General features: G+C 40.5%; 1 protein-coding gene across 1 annotated transcript in view; it reads left to right on the forward strand.

Moving 5' to 3' along the window:
• KIT (KIT proto-oncogene, receptor tyrosine kinase) overlaps positions 1-13,630 on the forward strand; it is a 75,983-nt gene that overhangs the window by 45,669 nt on the left and 16,684 nt on the right. Inside the window, exons 7-13 of the mRNA XM_075930410.2 lie at positions 382-497; positions 8,301-8,415; positions 10,790-10,983; positions 12,223-12,329; positions 12,414-12,540; positions 12,864-12,968; positions 13,057-13,167. Of these exons, the coding sequence (XP_075786525.2) occupies positions 382-497; positions 8,301-8,415; positions 10,790-10,983; positions 12,223-12,329; positions 12,414-12,540; positions 12,864-12,968; positions 13,057-13,167 (875 nt within the window). The remainder of the gene's footprint in view (positions 1-381; positions 498-8,300; positions 8,416-10,789; positions 10,984-12,222; positions 12,330-12,413; positions 12,541-12,863; positions 12,969-13,056; positions 13,168-13,630) is intronic.

Genomic DNA, 13,630 nt, shown 5'->3' on the forward strand with positions numbered 1-13,630 from the left:
GTGTGGATAATGACATAGATGCTCATTTATTTATGCATAATCATGCCCTCTCCGTGGTCATTGTGATGTGCCAGCTGACTATATTTGCTAGCACATGCTTGTGAACTATGGCCAGATCCCTACTAAACCCCTATAATGTTCATATTGATGCATATGCAAAAACTTTTAGGATCCTTTTGTGCACTTTTATAGGCAATGGGCAAGGTTTAGCTCTAAGAGAGTTTTAAATATAGTGAAATTTGGTTTTCAGCATAAACTGGGACATAGTCTGTTTTATTTACATTCAGAATATCTTTAAATTAACTTCTATCACATTAACAACTGGTCTTCCATGTACTTAATGTGTAATAAACGTAATATTTAATGTCTGTGTCTTTGCAGATATAGGAGTGAGCTTCACCTTACCAGACTAAAAGGAACAGAAGGAGGCATTTACACATTTTTTGTATCCAATTCTGATGCCAAGTCCTCTATAACATTTAATGTCTATGTGAACAGTAAGTAAAATGAACAGTCTGAAATCTTTTAACATCACACCTGCATTTTACAAAGCTCAATTTATGTACAAGATGGTTCAGCATAAGAGATAATATTTAATATGAAGTAAGGGTTACCGGATGGTTTAAAAAAAATACCAGATACACTTGATCTCAGATTGGGTGGGGGGAGGGGAGGAACTGGCCAGGAGCGGAGCGGGGCTGGCCGGGAGAGGGTTGTGGGGAGTGGGACTGGCCGGGGGATATGAGGTAAGGGGGAACTGACCGGCAGGAAGCAGGGCTAACCAGGAGAGGATTGGGGTAGAGGAGCTGGCTGCGGGGGGAAACCAGCTGCCGGGGAACGAGGCTGACCTGGAGAGAGTCAGGGGGAGTACGGCTGGCCAGAGGATATTGGGGTGGGGGAAGAACCAGCCAACGGGAAGCAGGGCTGGCCAGGAGGAGGTTGAGGGGAGCAGAGCTGGCCGGGGGGGGGAAACCATCTGCCGGGGAGCAGGGCTGGCCGGAGAGGGGTGCAGTGAGCAGGAGGGGGGAGAACCGGCCGGTGGGGAGCGGGGCTGGCCCGGGCACACACAGATCATGGGGTGCTGCCCCTCCTGTGCACATTCCCGGCAGGGCGCATGGGCGAGTCTGGCCCCAGCGTTTCTATCCTTCCCAAGCCCCACCCCCCCTCCTCTCCACTATGTAGTTGCATACTTCCTGACTGGTAGACATGCTCACGCAGTGTGAGCATGTCTACCAGCCAAGCAGTATGCAACTACGTACTGATACTCATGATAATAATAAACACTTCATTAGAAGATACCGGACATTATATGTCCAGTATTTTCTCAATTTGCTTCCCGGACAGAAAGCTGAAATACCAGACTCTATGGTTCAAAACTGGACACCTGGCATCCCTATATGAAATACAGTTTGTAAGATTATATAAATATCAAGATATAAATTTGAGAGTACTATGCGTAACTTATTTTGAAATAGCTTCTTTCAAAATTGGTAACGTCTAGATAGCATTTATTTCGAAATAGAGCACTCTTTCTCTGACTTCCTGTACTCCTTGTATAATGAGGGTTACAGGAGTTGGAGTAAGAAGTCCTCTAGCTTGACAATATTTTGACATTTCAAAATAACTGCCTGCTGTGTAGCCGTGGACTAAGTTATTTTGAAATGATGCTAGTTATTTTGAAATAAAGTTCCTATGTAGATGTACCCTAAGACTACGTCTACACTGCAAGGTTTTTGCGCAAAACCAACCATTTTTGCGCAAAAACCTGAGGAGCAGCCATACCTCAAATGCGCTTTTGCGCAAATAAATCATCAGTAAAATGGCAGAACAGAGGGCTTTTTCTGATGTAGGTAAACCTCCTTTTAAAAGGCCCAATTCCTTTTGGTGCAAGAGTTCTTGCGCAAAAAGGCACTTGTGGACGCTCCGCAGGGGTTTCTTGTGCAAGAAACGCCTATGGGAAAAAGCACAGGTGCTCTCATGGCCGTTCTGTAAATGGCCATCAGAGCTTTCTTGCTCAAGAGCATCTATACAGTGTGGATGCTCCCTTGTGCAAAAGCACATGGCTTTTGCGATGCTCTTTCAGGTGTGGATGTGCTCTTGTGTAAGACGTTCTTGCGCAAAAGTCTTCTTGTGCAAGAAGACTGCAGTGTAGACGTAGCCTAAGTGATCTAAGTGCCACTACATGGGACAGTGAACCACACCCTGTAGGTGTGTAGGTTATAGTAGCATTTTGACAATCTTATAATATCTGCAAAATAATGTATATAGTCTTTTTTCAAAATGGCCCACATAACTGTAGAAGTGTAAATTCCAAAACTTTAGTTTAGATGCAAAACAGCATTCTTCCAGATAAAAGCTCAGCATAGGAAATGAAACAGTAAGGCCATCTTGTAAGAATGTTATGCTCACAGCAAGAAAAAAATGTTATTTAGTAAGATCAAATTTAACAAAAATCAAAGCAATCTAGTATTACAAGAAAAAGGAAGAAGCTAAGGAGACCAAGAGAGGTAAGCCTGCATTGTGCACTGCAAGCTGAATGGTAAAAGTAATAAATTAGTAGAACTAAGACACTGAAAAATGTGGCAGCATTATCCATAATACAGAAATGTAAATTTACACCAAATACTATGCTATTGATTTATTTTAATTACAAAATGTTTCTCTCTAGAGATATATTGCAGTTTATAGAATGACTTTTTTTTAGGTTACAATAATTGTATTAAATGTTCAGCACCAATTACTGAATTGCTCCCATGTATTGCTGGGGGTTGACATTTGTGTTTTGCACACAATCACCATTTGCAGTATTATAGCACATTACCAATTATGCCGCTACTGTGTTGCCAGACAAGGGCTCATTTGGAACACACATTTTCTCTTTGGTCTGTGAGACTATCCATCTGTATTGTTTGCCTTTCTATCTTTTGAGTTGTGACTTCTGAAATTAGAAGATCTCAGATGTCTTTTGCCAGCCAGGAAGAACTTCCTGAGATGGCTCTTCCAACTTGCAGAGCTGCTAGACTGTATTCTTGCACAAGCACTCTGACTTCTGGGAGGGAACTAAAGGAATTGTGAGTTCTAATGTGTGGCCATCAGTTCCTGTGAACTTGACTGGATCTCTCAGGTTTGGTATTTCATATCTGTCTGTCAGTTCTTCACAGCAAGTGCTTCTGGGTTCAGAGATTCAATGTAGGCACTCTAGGTTAACAAAGCCTTTCAGTATTAGGTAGCAGGTTAGGAACAATTTGGCAGTGTATTATTTAGTGGCTGCTCACAGCCACTTCTGCAACTGGGGCATCAGATAAATGTCTTGTGACTGAGTTTGTCTGGAGCCGCTTGTGTGTACATGTAAGGAGACTGTTAGCCCCTTACTAAAACTCTGTGGGAGTTTTTGGTTTGCCAGCTCCCAGTATCAAAAGGGGAAGGGTCCATGAGAAATCAGGGCCCTGAGACTGACAGACCCCAGAGACAATGGAAAGCAGCCAACACTCCAGCTCGGCCTGATTGACAGGTTGGACAGGCCAGTGAGGAAAGTAAGAGGCCAGGCCCCGTCCTTCCTGTGAGCTGGGATTTTTCTGGGTCTCTCTGAGCAAGGGGAGAGCTGAGAGACAGCTAAGAGGAGCAAGCTGTGTGGAGAGGCAGTCCTGCAGCAGCAGAGCCAGGCACACACAGCCCAAGGAGCACAGACCGTGTTGAGCAGCAGACTGGCAGTGCTCAGAGAGCCAAAAGGGACAGAGAAGCAACGCAAGGAGCTGGAGACTGGCAAAGCAGCACAGCCTGAAGCTGGGTGTGGTGAGCAGCTGGGACCAGCAAAGTGCGGGGAGAGGCTCTGGGCAGGGAGATATCACCAGCCAAGATGCCCAGCAGGCCAGACTGGGAGAGGAGTCTGGCCACTTAGAGCTTGAGGCTGTGTGGTCACTGCCAGAGCAAGCGTGTCCAGCCTGCAGCCCCCCTGCAGCACATCCAGGGCCTCTAAGGGGCCTATAAGGAAGAGACAGTGAACTGTCCTTACACTCTGCAGACTGCTGTTTTGATGTCCCTGTGCTACAGAGCAGGGCTGTGTGTTCTCATTTAACCATTCTCATTTTTTCTTATTCTTTTCTCTTTAATCAGTTGATGTTTAATAAATTGTATTTGCTTTGAACCTTATGAAATGAACACTGGGCCAAAAAAGCATGCTGTGTGACGAGAGCACCCCGGAGTGGGGACACCCTAGCCCCTGTCCCAAGTGACTACAAGGTCGGGGATTAAGCCCCAGGAAACTTGGGCCCAGCCTTGTTGGGGTTTCGAGGACTCTGTTACTCAGGAGAGTGGAAAGGGAGCCCTAAGGATCAGGGAGGCCGTGGGGTAAAGGAAGTGGGAGCGGGGACTCAGATCCTTTCGCTGGTCCATTTCACCAGGGTGGTATAGAAGCCAGGAAAGTTCCCCACAATAGCGGGAACATTCCCCCGCTTACTTACAGACACCAGTATTCACATGGCTCTCATTTTTGCTACAACTGTTAATGGCAGTTGAGGGTTTTTAGCCACCTCAAAGGAGGCATGCAGCACCTCACAGGGAAATGTTGACAATTTTATCTGCTTAAAAAAAGTTTCCTTTGGAATTTAAAATAAAATCATTTGTAGTGGTCTTTCATATTTATACAAGCTTTCAGGTAATTTGGCCTGTCAATATTTTCTTACTGTTTCATACATTTTAGCTTCTTCATTCAGACATATCTTTTATAAATTTTAGATTTATATTTTTAAAATATATACATTGTTCATTTCTTCTTAATATGAAAGACAAACAACATGTTTACAGTGGTTTGATTAATAAATAGATAACTGTTATTCCAGTGCTTTGTAATGTCTGCGGACCAGATTCTGGTGTTTTGTATTTTCATCTCTCTCATTGAAGTTGTTGGTACAGGTTGAAACTCTGTAATCCAGATTTCCCTGGTCCAGCTGGCCGTAAAGCTACTGGGGAGAGAGTGGCGCTCTGGATGGCAGTGGAGTCCCCAGCCACTGCAGGGAGAGAGGAGTCCTGGTGGGGGAGTGGAGCCCTGAGTGGCAGCTAAGTGGGGGGGAGGGGAGAAAAGTGGAGTTCCCTTTCCCTGGCACTGTGGGGAAAGCAGAGTCCTGGGTAGCAGTGGAGCTGCCTTAGGAAAAAGTGGAACCCCTGGGAGGCCAGGAAAAAGCAGATCCCCCCCCATTGCATTGACCTCTCCTGGTCCAGCACATTCCTGGTTCGGGATCATTCAGGTCCCAAGGGTACTGGACCAGGGGAGGGACAACCTGTAGTTTTGCTTAAATTGCCAGGATATAGCTTCTAATGTTTGTGCGTCAGACCTTGGCAGCAGATACTAAATAAACATGAACAACTGGATTCATTATCAGGAGGAGAATCTGTTTATTTTATTTTTTAAGAAAGTTTCCATTTTGAATAATTTTTTAGAAGATATGAAATCTTTGTGTAAAACTGTCTGCACTGCATTAAAATAAGTTTGGTAGGAGGAAATGTTAAGCTCAAGTAATACAGAATTGCTAAACAAAGACTTTGGGTCACAGTAAATGCAACACAAATTAACTTGAGGAGGGAGCTTTGAAATAAAGAGCCAAAGATACATATATAAATTGACAAACAGCATGCTGAAGGGAGTAACAATTAAGAAATGGGAGAAATTTTGAGATTGGTAACTACAGTCTAGCTAGGAATTAATGAAGATATTTTCAAACTTAAATATAGGTTTCATGACAATCAGCAAAAATTATATATGCAATTAAGGATGATGCTACAGGTAGGAAACTAATCATGTTATTATCGTGATCTTATAGATCCCCTGCTGCTAAATTTGACAGTTTCCCAGCTATCAGAAAGCCTTTCTGTAAATATAGGAAGTGTGTAGAAGTTGCCGTTATATTTTAAAGAGACTAATTCAAATCTAGAAGCAATAGCAAGAAAATCTTCTTCCAGTGACTACAATGATCAACAATGGCAATATAAGTGTTAATTTTAAATATTTATTTTCCTCTGCTAATGGTAAAGGAAAAAGAAATTGTAATAAAACTAATTAAATCAACAATGTTCACGATCAGACCATCAAGCTATAAATAGGAGGGTGTCTTTAGTTCCTCTTTATTATGTTTGGAATAAACATCAAGAAGAGCTGAATAACAGTTAATAAACTTAATGAAATTAGAGATTTAAAGCATGTAATGATTGAGTATTAAAGGGAATATGCTAGTATACAGAACAATTTAATGAAACGTTAAATAATTAACATGTTATAGCCAAATCAGTAAGCAACATATGATCATTAAAATGCTATCTGGTACTGAGGATAATTAAATGTTGGAAGTCATAAAACTTATCATAGTGAAATATTTCTTGGAACAGGATGACTTAATGAGAAATTCTGTGACCACACTTGCCAAAACTAGTGTAAACTTGATTTCATTCATTTAATTCCTGATGGGACACCTTACTGCATTAAATGAGAGGAGTAGAAGAGGCTATCTCAGGAAAACAAACAAACGGCTTACAGAGTCTGGATTTGATAGCTGGGTTTTAGATCCAATTATATCTTCTCATAAGAATTTTCTGGAGGGGAAATCGTAGTTAACACCAGTGAGTTGTAAGCGTGTAGTTAGATGATTGTTTGTTTGCTTGATTGCTTGCTTGTTTATTATAATACAGAAATCCCAGTTCTGATCTCACTTTCACTGCTCCAGTGTTCAATGGAGTTACTCTAGATTGATGCTCATGTAACTAAGTTTAGATTCAGGCATAGCATCTCATAGTGTACAACTTTTCAGTTCTGTTTTCCATGTTGTTGTACTTGGCTTATACTGAACAGTGGACCTGCAGTACTTTTAATTTTGGTTTCCTTCACTCAGTGCTAGAAATCCTAGATTCAGGCTTTGCCCTACATAATATTTTTAAAGCATCTAATGTTCAATTTCCTCTTAAATTCAGTTTGACTATTAATTTGTCCGGCTTCTTCTGGCAGTAATCTGTGCTGAACTGTATATTGCCAAGTGTACAATATGCATTTCGAAAGGGTCATCATGAGTTTGAAAGCACTCATCAGTCAGTATCAAATTTAACTAAGTAAAACATTTTTTTGAATGTGACTGTTTTAAAGTCGGGCTTGAAAAAATGTTAGATATCTTCCATAAACTCCCCAGTTGTCCAATATGTGCATGATCAGACTGTTCTACACTATGTTGCAAATAGAACCCAGCATATTGCGACAAGGTTAATTGTCTGATGCTTTAAATAAAAAATTACATGTGAATTTAGAGGTGAGGAAGCTTTCAGTTCTTTTAACATGGCTCACTAGTAAGTGAGGATACGATTAAGGATTTTAATGTGTTTTATTGCATCAAGTTTAATTAGGAAATATAATAGACAATGAAATTTGTATCCACAAACAAGTTACAGTATATAGATCTCAGCTGGTGTAAATGTACATAGCTTGACTAAAGTCAATACAGCTTCATCAATTTACAGCACATGAGAATTTGGTCTTATGTGTCTATGAAAAGTAATGCATTAATAAGATATTTTAATGGCATCTATGAATCACTCAGTGTCCTTGGAGATTACAGATTGAATCTTCCATTAGCATCACTTTCAGTTATTTGAAAGGAAGCTAAGGTACATATGGTGGTAAATGTGACTTCTGCATTTATTAGAACTGTCCAAAATCTGTATTAAATGAATCCTCATGGAGTGTTTTAGAAAAGTTGTCAAAACTCTGTTATTGTTACACTCTGTTATTGCCTCTTCTTCCAAAAGTTCTCAAAAACTGGATCACTGTATGGAAATTCTGCTTTATTGGTACATTCTCTTCTTGTGCTCAGATAACAATCTTTTAAATAAACACAGCAATTTTGTTATTTCTTGATATACTAAAATAAAATATACTGTCTTGAGGAAAGGAATACTCAATACAATTTTTTGTAAAATAATGAATCAATGATGTCTTACTTTTTAGGAATTTAATGCAATTAGAATGCAATTTAATTCCAAACACTGGTTTGCTTTTGCCTTCTTTGGAAAATTTAGCCAAAAATGTCAAATTAATCATTCTAAATTGAATTTATTATCATAGGTAGTCAGTGTTAAAAATGATAATGAAGAAAAGACCCTAATCCTGCAAACACTTATGCACATGCACAACTTTATGGAAGTGAGTAGTCCAATGGAAACAAAATGCATAAATGCTGGCAAGATTAGAACCAGAATTAGGAGTAAATCAGAATGCAAATTATTTTGTTCATGGAAAGCATGATTATTCACTTATTTTATTGCAGCAAAACCAGAGATTCTCACTTCAGACAGACTTAGCAATGGCATGCTCCAGTGTGTGGCTGCTGGCTTCCCTGCCCCTACTATAGATTGGTATTTTTGTCCAGGAACTGAGCAAAGGTGAGTAACTGAAGGTAATTTCCAGAAAGTACCTTAAAAGTGACCCGACACACTTGATTTAAAATCCATAAGATATTGAATGAAGATACGTGTTCAAATGTTCCAGTATTTCCATAAGTGTAGTTTTAATTGTTTTAGGTCTGCTCTATTTGTTTGGTGTGGAGTATTTTTTGTTCTGTTTCATTTTATTCCTTTAAGGGAGAGTACTCAGTGTATTTTATTGAACAGACATTAAAGCCAAATTGAGTTTTGCTGTAAATGAACTGACTACAGAGACTTAGTACTTTTTACTTTGGGGGTGAATTTGGCTTTCATTGTGTAATTTTTCAGAATGACAATTACATAGCAGTTTCTATAGATGGCTATTATTTGTTTGGATCTACAGTAAACTTCCGATAATCCGGCACCTTTAGCACCCAGGGGGTGCCGGATTATCAGATATGCCAGACTATCAGAAGGGGGGGCTATGAGAGGTCTGGGGTGGACAGGGGGGGATGCCACCCCAGACTCCTCATAGCCCCCCCCCTTCCGATAGTCCGGCTCTGCCCTAGGGGTCCCCGATTCAGCCGCTGCTGGTCAGTTTCAGCAGTGGCTGAGTCGGGGACGCCAGCAGCAGAGCAGCTGGGGTGCTGCCAGGTTGGTCCGGTAGCACCGCCCCTCGGCACTGCAAGACCAACCTGGCAGCACCCCAGCTGCTCTTGGGGACACCTGGGACAGAGCAGCCGGGGTGCTGCCAGGTAGGATTTGCAACGCCGAGGGGCGGCGCTATGGGACCAACCCTGCAGCACCCCAGCTGCTCTGCCACAGGCGCCCCTATTCAGCCGCTGCTGAAACTGACCAGCGGCTGATTCTGGGAAGCCTGGGGCAGAGCAGCTCTCGGACCAACCCAGCAGCACTCCGGCTGCTCTGCTCCAAGCGTCCACAAGAGCAGCTAGGGTGCTGCCGAGTTGGTCCCACAGCCCCGAGGGGCAGCACTATGGAACCAACCCGGCAGCACCCCAGCTGCTCTGCGCACGGCTTCCCCGATTCATCTGCTGGTCAGTTTCAGCAGCGGCTGAATCGGGGAAGCCAGGCGCAGAGCAGCTCCAATTGTCCAGCTGCCCCGAGCACTTCCGGGTTCCTGATGGTGCCGGGCCATCAGGAGTGCCGGAGCATTGGATGCCAGACTAATGGAGTTTTACTGTATCATGTAACAACACACATTTCCAGGACACAGGATAATGATATTTCCATGTATGCACAGTAAATTTTATGTTAAATGTGTCTGGACTTACTATGAAAATTACCACATCTCCAGGAAGACTGACGTAGAGTATTTATGAAACACATTGTAAAATACTCTTCACTTCTTCTGTCAGAGATATAATACCAACAAGTTACATATTTCTCCCCAGAATAATTTTTCTTAAGCTTTAAATATTCTGATTTTAAGTCTTCGTAAGACTTAACGCGTTAATCGCAGGTGTTAATGCTGTGCCACCCCTTTGAAGTAACACTCCAGCACTTCAAAGGGGCAACGCAAGTGGAGCTGGGGATCAGCTGGAGTGCCCAGCTGATCCCCGGCTCCGCGTTGCAAAGCCCCTTTGAAGTGCTGCTCCGGCGCTTCAAAGGGGCTTTGCAACAGTGGAGCCGGGGATCAGCTGGAGTCCCCAGCTGATCCTGGGCTCCATGCAGCGCTGCCCTGTTGAAATGCTGCCGCAGCATTTCAGAAGGGAGGTGCACGTGATTCATCATGATTTAATCACTTGACAGACCTAATTTTAACATAATTGACTAGTCTAAAAAAGAATAAACATACTTTTCTTAACCAGCTCATAGGGTAACTCTTAGAAACACCCAACAGTGCCTCATAAGATGTTATGTTGTTCTTTCATACACGTGGTGCTATTGTAAGTTGGCCACAGATATATTTTGTCTTATTAGAACAGGGCATCTCTGAATAAATTGTTAAGAAGTGGAAGCTAACACCAGGATCTGAAAAGTTCTGAAAGCCTGAGCTGAAAAGCCCAGTTCCATAGCTCAAAGGTGTGCAGCAGACTCATAAATATGTATGTGTGGAGTAGCCACTAGAGCAGAACAGAGACCGACTCTGTGTAGATATCAGTTAAGTTGTCATGGAGAATTTGCATGTATAATTTCTGCATGCAGAGGAAAAAATATATTTCAGATACCATGAGTATAAAAAGCAAGTTCTTCAGCTCAGTACTTCAATGGAGCTGTGTCAGTTCGCACTAGCTAAGGATCTAGTTATAAATATCAAACTTTATCTTAAATTGAAATAAAAATAGAGATAATGAAATAACATTGAAATAATGGAGAATTTACTCCAAATGTTTCTCTATAAGGGGGTAATTATCAACAGTGTTTCTCCCAGATGTTTTGATTCACCAGCTATATCTCCAGTGGATGTGAAGATCAGTTATAGAAATTCATCAGTTCCATCATTTGGAAGAATAGTAGTTGAAAGTACCATTGATGCCAGCACGTTCAGAAACAATGGCACCATTTCATGTGAGGCTTCCAATGATGTTGCCAGAAGTTCTGCTTTTTTCAATTTTGCAATTAAAGGTTAGTGACCCAAATCACATATAGTACTGGTATAAAATGTAATTAAGATGATGGGATGTTTTAGCTCTGTGCATCACAAATGATTACAGTGAGACTCATATTTTAAATACATTGCCTGTGTATTTGTATCTCTGGTACAGTAGCTGAGTAATATATTCCGCTGCATTTTCTGTCATGCTTCTTAAATGTTTGACTGTTACAGCCTAGTAAATGTTTAAAACTGAAATCCGTTAGCTTCCATTTTCTTCCATCTTGTGTGCAATGTCCAGAGTACCAGTCTGCCACTAACTTTCTGCCACTGACCTATTCATAACATTCCCTCTCTGTGCCCTCTCCCTCCTTTGTCTGTCCTTTTTTATTAGACTGTAAGCTGTGTCAGGCAGGGACTGTCTTAAATTAGGTTACATGTTTATATGGAGCCAAATACAATGGGGCCTCAAGCTTAGTTGCAGCATGTAAGTGCCACCATAAATGAAAATAATGAACGTATTACAGACACACCAATTAGCATTTACTAATGAGTTTTGACTTCTATAGCCGCATAAAAAATAATTGCAGAATAGTAAAAGTGCAAATGCCAAAACATTTATCGGTTACAACCTGTATTTTGTTCTTTGATGCTTTCTTCTTTGAAAAAACTAAGGTTTTTGTGCTGTTCTTTTTTCTATATTATATGCCATATATAATATACAAAGTGAGTCAAATATTAGTCATATTGATCTTTACAAGGTCATGTTACTCTCCATGCTCTGTCTGCCAAACACTATGTTATGCCCAGTATATTAATCATTGGATAAGATAAGAAATTTGGACTTTGAGAAAAGTTCAGTTAACAAATTAATATGAAACAAACCCTGTTTTTAAAGCTAGAAATAATTGAAGAGAGCAGGCTATCATGCAGCCTTTGTGCTATCATGCTGAAAGCCTGAGTTTTATTGGTTTTGGTTTCATGCTTCCTAGGTTGATGGGGCAGGGTGTTGAAGAAAGAGACGGGTAAAGAGATGTCTTGAGTTCTTTCCTTCTTACAGTTCTTCCCATTAGAATGGTTCTGCTATTCAGCCTCGTGGGGCAAGCGAGGGGTGAAGAAAGGGAAAATCATCTGGGCTTCAGTAGAAACAAAGAGACTAGTCCCTGGGCAAGAAAAACAATTAAGGGGATAAAGATTTGACATTTAATGGTCACTTAAATGTTACGTTTCTTGTTCAATATTTAAACAGAGTTTTCTCTGTCTCTTTGTAGAACATATCAGTACCCACACCCTCTTCACTCCTTTACTGATAGGGTTTGGAGTTGCAGCAGGACTGATGTGCATCATAGTAATGATTCTCATGTACAAATATTTACAGGTAAAATTAGATGCGCACATTTATTGTAGCTGTTCTTGTTGAAGTTTTAGCAGTGAAATGGCCATTTTTCATTTTTTTTTCCAGAAACCCAAATATGAAGTTCAGTGGAAAGTCGTTGAAGAAATAAATGGAAACAACTATGTTTACATAGACCCAACACAACTTCCTTATGATCAAAAATGGGAGTTTCCTAGAAATCGATTGAGTTTTGGTTAGTTTAGGTTTATTTAACTTCATCTTCAATGTGAAATTTTCAGTCCCTATAATCTGAGACTTGTCATGGAAACATGATTTGTGTTCTCATTAGTATATTATGTTATATATTAGTATATAATAATGACAACTGCTCCTTCTGCATTCAGTTTGAGAAAAAAAGTTTCCTGTCTTAAACTACTTCCATTTCCCTTTAGAAGAATAAATAGTCTGAAATTGATTCAATAATCTACTACTGATCTCTTTTTATTATAAAGCAAAGAGAACCACTGATAAGTAGAATTGTGTTATACCCATTAAAAGGTGTCTGGCAATTTTTAGGTAAAACTCTTGGTGCTGGAGCTTTTGGGAAAGTTGTGGAGGCTACTGCATATGGTCTGTTTAAATCTGATGCTGCAATGACAGTAGCAGTAAAAATGCTCAAACGTAAGTTTCTACTATGTACAATATTCTTTTTTCCTAACTTTCTTCGCCTATGTATTAAATTTGCTGAATGATATGTTTCTTATTCTAGCAAGTGCCCATTTAACGGAGAGGGAAGCATTAATGTCTGAGCTCAAAGTTCTAAGTTACCTTGGTAACCATATTAATATTGTGAATCTTCTTGGAGCCTGCACGATTGGAGGTAAAGTTACAAGATTATTGGATTTTTGTAAATGCCTTATTGTCAGAAAAATAAATGTATTCTATAAAAGACTTCAATTGCTTAGTCATGATCATGATGAAATGTTTAACTTTCTCACGTGAGATCTTCAGGTCCTCAGACCATATTAAAAAACATGTCCCCCAAGACCTCTGTAATTTGGACTAGAACAGAAGATTAGATTTTTGTTGACATGATCCAGTAAATGGTCCATTTCTCGACTCTATTGGGTTAGCACATAAAATAGCTTCCTCTTTCACAAAATGGGCTGTTTATGTTTGTCTTCATCAATGTCAGCTTCTAAAAATGACAATAGATGTTGAAAGGGCATATTTAATTTTGAGCAAAGAAAAGGTAGTATATACCTGATAACAGCTTTCAAATAGTCTAAGGTCTGCTAAAAGAGGATCAATTGTTCTCTATGTCCACTGAAGATAAGATAAAA

This window comes from Pelodiscus sinensis, chromosome 4 (genome assembly GCF_052426305.1).
Source record: "Pelodiscus sinensis isolate ZL-2025 chromosome 4, ASM5242630v1, whole genome shotgun sequence".
Taxonomy (NCBI): domain Eukaryota; kingdom Metazoa; phylum Chordata; order Testudines; family Trionychidae; genus Pelodiscus; species Pelodiscus sinensis.